Consider the following 5131-nt stretch of genomic DNA (forward strand, 5'->3'; position numbering starts at 1 on the left):
GAAAAGAAAACGGAATTAGGTATAATTTACCCAATATTTTTTTTTTTCATCCGTGAGTACGAATGTATCCTTACAAAAAAGAAGTTTAAAAGTTGCATAACAAAGTTAAATGACTAAAATAAAAGAATCAAAATTTTAAGGATTACATTAAAAATTAAATCAAAATTGAAGGACTAATTAATAATTTACCTAATACCAAAATAGAAATTCGAGCCATACAATTTTGGTCCGAGATTACAAACCGATCAAATTTTGAGCCATAAAAGTGGACCAAGCCCAGACCAACAAGAGCGAGGGCAGAAGGGTAAAACGACAAAAAAAGGAAAATGTTTGGTAGCTCAAATTTTTGTGGCTCAAATGGCTCAAATCTGTCAAAACGACGTCGTTTTACACTCAAAATCTGTCAAAACGACGTCGTTTTGACAGATTTGAGCCATTTGAACCACAAAAATTTGAGCTACCTAGCATTGTCAACAAAAAAAAAATCGCCTTGGGGAAAAGTTACAACTTGGAAAAGAAAGCCACGATTAGGTTGCGATAATATCGACGTCTCTCTCTCACGTTTCCGTTTAAAAAACCCTAACCCACCTCCATCTCTCTCTGTCTAAAACTCTCTCTCTCTCTCTCTCTCTAGAAGATCATATATCATCTTCTTCCCTCTCTTCAGTCATGTCTTGCTACAAGGGAAAGTACCATGGTAAGCCCTTTGGAATTCTTTTCTCAACATGAAATGGAGTTCTCTGCCACTAGATCTTGTTTCTGATTTCTTAGATGCATTAACACTGTTGTATTTAGTTGGATCTGTTGTTGTTTCTTCACTACTGTTTTTTCTTCTCAGATCTGGACTTTTTGTTTGGTTTGGTTTGGTTTGGTTGTTCGTTGTCTTTGTCTGGTTTGGTTTATAGCGAAAGATTGTGTTTTTCTCAGATCTGTTTTGAGGTTATGATCAATGATGATTTTATCTATTAACGCTGTGTTTGTTTGAATGGTTTGGAAAGAGATTTGTAAAGAGAAAGGGAAAAGGCATGTAAAATATGAATAAAATATATTTATATTTTATCTAATTTTACACAACTTTTTTTCTTTTTCCTTTTTCAAATCTCATCTCAAATCCCTCAATCAAATCCAAACCCAAACCCAAACCCAAACCCAGCTTAAGAGAAATTAGTTATGCTTTGTGCTTCAAAATTTTGTAGATTGAGTTGTAATCCATCAGATCGGTTAATTCATCATCTGTCGCATGTATTTTCCATTTTATATTTGGAAGTTATATTGAAGGATTTTTGTGCGCTTCCTATCTGTTTGATCGATCTGTTTTTGCTATTAGTTGATCAAACTATTAATTCGTTGATCTGTTTTTGCTATTAGTTGATCAAACTATTAATTCATCGGTCATCAAAATCTCATGTGTCTTTTAAGAATATGCTTGATTGTGTTTTTGGTCTCTCAAAAAATTTCTCTAGATCATGGTCTCCTATACACTCATTTTTATTCCTTCCAGATCTTCAGTTAGTCTCTAATATAAATATGCCTTGCATTTTTTTGGTTTCTAATTTTTTAAAATAAATTATTAAGTTTTGTTCATTGAGATGCTGCCATTTTTGTAGATGGTGTGATCACATAAAAATTGCTGAGAATTCAGAAAATGACTACTAATGATTGCCCCTTCTGGCTTTTTTTTTTAAAAAAAGAAAAATACAATTTCCTTTACTTTTAGATCCTGAAGTACGAATTTCATGCTACAAATCTCAGATTAGTTCGTCTGTGTGCCAGTCTTAAAACTTGTATAAACTGAACTTCTAGATTTATTTGTTTAGTTTAGATTTGTGCATTTTGAAATTATATTAGACTTTGTTTGGTTGAAGATCGTATTACTTGCTAAACTTAAATAGTGTTTCAGTGCAATTTTTTTGTTTTGTAATATTTTTATTATATATGTATTTATTATTCATCATTGTAATGCAATGATTTGAAATATATTGTAATTTAGGTTCTTGTGAAGTTCTCTTCACTCTATTACCCTTTGTGGGTAGCTGTTGTTAATATTTTTGTTTTCCTGTTACTTAAATTTTAATGTCTTGGTGATATCTTTGAAAGCCTGATGGTGTGTTAGAAAGCCTAATGTTTTGTCAAAATGTCTTCTGTTAAAGCATTATTCTTTTGTCAATTTTCATATATATATATATATATATATACAGGTATATAATTTTGTATTATATATTCTATTATATTGTTTTTCTACAAATGCCCTCAACTTCCTATAAAAGCCATATTCAATAACTGCTGAATAGTTTCTCATTCATCAAATCGTCCAACATTGCTAAACAGTTATCCTCATTCAAAAGTTGCTAAACGGTTTTCCTAATTTATCAGTCTGCACAAAAATTTAAATGTTTAATTGCAAAAGCAATGTGTTTGCACCCACCTCTTGTATTATACAAGGTGAATCTTATGATTCATGATTTGATATGATTTCACATTCAATATTTTAGCAAAACGATTCATGGTTTTTTAAATCTCACCTCAAAATGTACAAGATATGAGGTGAAATTTTGGGGTTGTCTAAATCTGTGTTTTTTAGTGCCTCTTTGTAAGAACATAATATTTTGGTATGGAAGACAATATGAACTTTACATAACATTTCGTTGTTATCACTCTATGGCACTTTGTGGTAACAAGCTTGTTTCCTCATCAATTTTGGTACAAGCTTGGTACCTGGTTTATCCTTATCCTTATGATATCTAGGCCATTGTTTCTTGAGTACGAATTTATATTTTGTGGAGATATGTGCCTGTCCGTACATTATTTAAATTAAGTTTCTGCGTCTTGCAGATGAGCTCATTGCCACTGCATCCTACATTGGCACCCCTGGAAAGGGTATCCTTGCTGCTGATGAGTCCACTGGCACTATGGGCAAACGTCTTTCCAGCATTAATGTCGAGAATGTTGAATCAAACAGGCAGGCTTTCCGCGAGCTCCTATTCACAACTCCCGGTGCTCTTCAATACCTCTGTGGAGTGATTCTCTTCGAGGAAACCCTTTATCAGAAGACAGCTGCAGGTATATAGGCTGCTGCCATACCAAGCTTGTTTACCAGGCATTACTTGCACTCTAGATGGTTGTCTGTGACTATATATCTTGCCTGGCATGTTTGCTAAATTTTACATGGTATTGTTGTGATGTAGGTAAGCCCTTCGTTGAGGTGCTCAAGGAAGGTGGTGTCGTGCCTGGAATCAAGGTGGACAAGGGTGTTGTCGAGCTTGCTGGAACCAATGGTGAGACCACCACCCAAGGTCTTGATGGCCTTGGCCAGCGCTGCGCGAAGTACTATGAAGCCGGTGCTAGGTTTGCCAAATGGCGTGCTGTACTCAAGATTGGTCCCACCGAACCATCTCCACTTGCTATCATGGAAAATGCTAATGGTCTGGCTCGATATGCCATCATCTGCCAGGAGAATGGCCTCGTCCCCATTGTTGAGCCTGAGATCCTGGTAGATGGCCCTCACGACATTAACAAGTGTGCCGATGTCACAGAACGTGTTCTTGCAGCGGTTTACAAGGCTTTGAACGACCACCATGTCCTCCTTGAGGGAACTTTGTTGAAGCCCAACATGGTGACCCCTGGATCGGAGGCTCCCAAGGTTGCACCCGAGGTGGTTGCAGAGTGCACAGTCCGTGCCCTTCAGCGGACAATGCCAGCTGCTGTTCCTGCTGTGGTGTTTTTGTCTGGTGGGCAGAGCGAGGAGGAGGCTACCATCAACCTTAACGCCATGAACAAGCTCAAGACCAAGAAGCCATGGACCCTCACCTTCTCTTTTGGAAGGGCTCTTCAGGCGAGCACACTCAAGGCTTGGTTAGGAAAGCCGGAAAACGTGCAGAATGCTCAGGCTGCATTCCTGACAAGGTGCAAGGCCAACTCAGAGGCAACCCTTGGAACTTACCAGGGAAGTGGTAAGTTGAGTGAGGGTGCTGCAGAGAGCCTTCATGTCAAGGACTACAAGTACTGAGATGGGTGAGTTTTTGCTTTCCTCCTGCTTTGTTTATGCTTTTCTATGCAGAGTATATGGGAGTGCTGGATATTAGAGTGTGAGTGTGAGTGTGTGTGTGTTTTTTTATCCCCAGGCATAGTTTTAGGCTTTTTTTCCCCTCTAATTATATATCGTGATCCACAAGTGATTGTCGGTAAGTTTTAATAAGCTTGAGGAACATCAGCATGTTGAGGTTGATTTGAATGGTATGGTTATCACATATTTCGGTTTCTAGACTATTATATATATTAATGCTTTCTTAAATTTTGGTGACCATGGTTGTGCTTTCTGGTATGGATATTGTGCTTTATGTTTTTCTCAGTATGTTGCTGTTATGGTGAATAATGATATCACACTTGCATAACTGTAATGTGTGCTGTCCAAATTTCGATAATGTGAAAGCAGTACAGCTTTGTCAGTTAGGGGCACTGTAAATCATTCAATTTGCAAGAGGTTGAAACTTGAAAGTTCTCTCTTTTAATGTTGGAATGGATTTTTGATGATGTGTGAGGAAGCGTTTAATTGTTTTGCTAATTTTTATGTTTTCCATATCTGGATGTTTCGCACCTGTGGAACATTCCTTTGTGCACATTTTTTTGTAGATGGTCATTTTTGCATTTGAATTTGTCTGCATCTGGCAAAAGATAAAATAAATAATTGTCTGTATTTGAATTTCGTATTATCATATATAACAAATGATGCAAACAGGGTACAATGTACATGGACCATGGTTTTGAAACTGGACTGGCTGGTCTGATCGGTTGACCCATGGGCCGGTCCAGTTTCTGGTCTGAGTTATCCCACACAACCATTTGTATTGAAAACTTGGTTTGGTTTGGATTCAACTGTTATCTCACATAACCATTTGTTTTGAAAACTTGGTCTGGATCAGTTGAATCGGCAACCCGCTTGTCCATTGAACTTATGGGTTGACAGCACTGACAGCAACATTCTAAAACATTATTGATGGGAGAAGGATTCGAATCTTCAACCTTTCACAATATATTGTAAATGCTTACTATTCATGCATCTGTTGCTTTTAATGCTAAAAAACAGTTGTATTATAAGTTTGTTTTAGTCTGTATATGTTATATATATATATAT

General features: G+C 36.8%; 1 protein-coding gene across 1 annotated transcript; it reads left to right on the forward strand.

The window, feature by feature from the left end:
- Nucleotides 1-465: 465 nt before the first annotated feature.
- LOC114317234 (fructose-bisphosphate aldolase, cytoplasmic isozyme) lies at nucleotides 466-4291 on the forward strand. Its single transcript, XM_028263946.2, has 3 exons — nucleotides 466-697; nucleotides 2833-3060; nucleotides 3186-4291. The coding sequence occupies exons 1-3, from the start codon at nucleotides 670-672 to the stop codon at nucleotides 4004-4006; spliced, it is 1077 nt and encodes a 358-aa protein (XP_028119747.1). The 5' UTR covers nucleotides 466-669; the 3' UTR covers nucleotides 4007-4291.
- The last annotated feature ends 840 nt before the right edge of the window (nucleotides 4292-5131 follow it).

Source organism: Camellia sinensis, chromosome 10, assembly GCF_055761805.1.
Source record: "Camellia sinensis isolate YWXY chromosome 10, ASM5576180v1, whole genome shotgun sequence".
Lineage (NCBI taxonomy): Eukaryota > Viridiplantae > Streptophyta > Magnoliopsida > Ericales > Theaceae > Camellia > Camellia sinensis.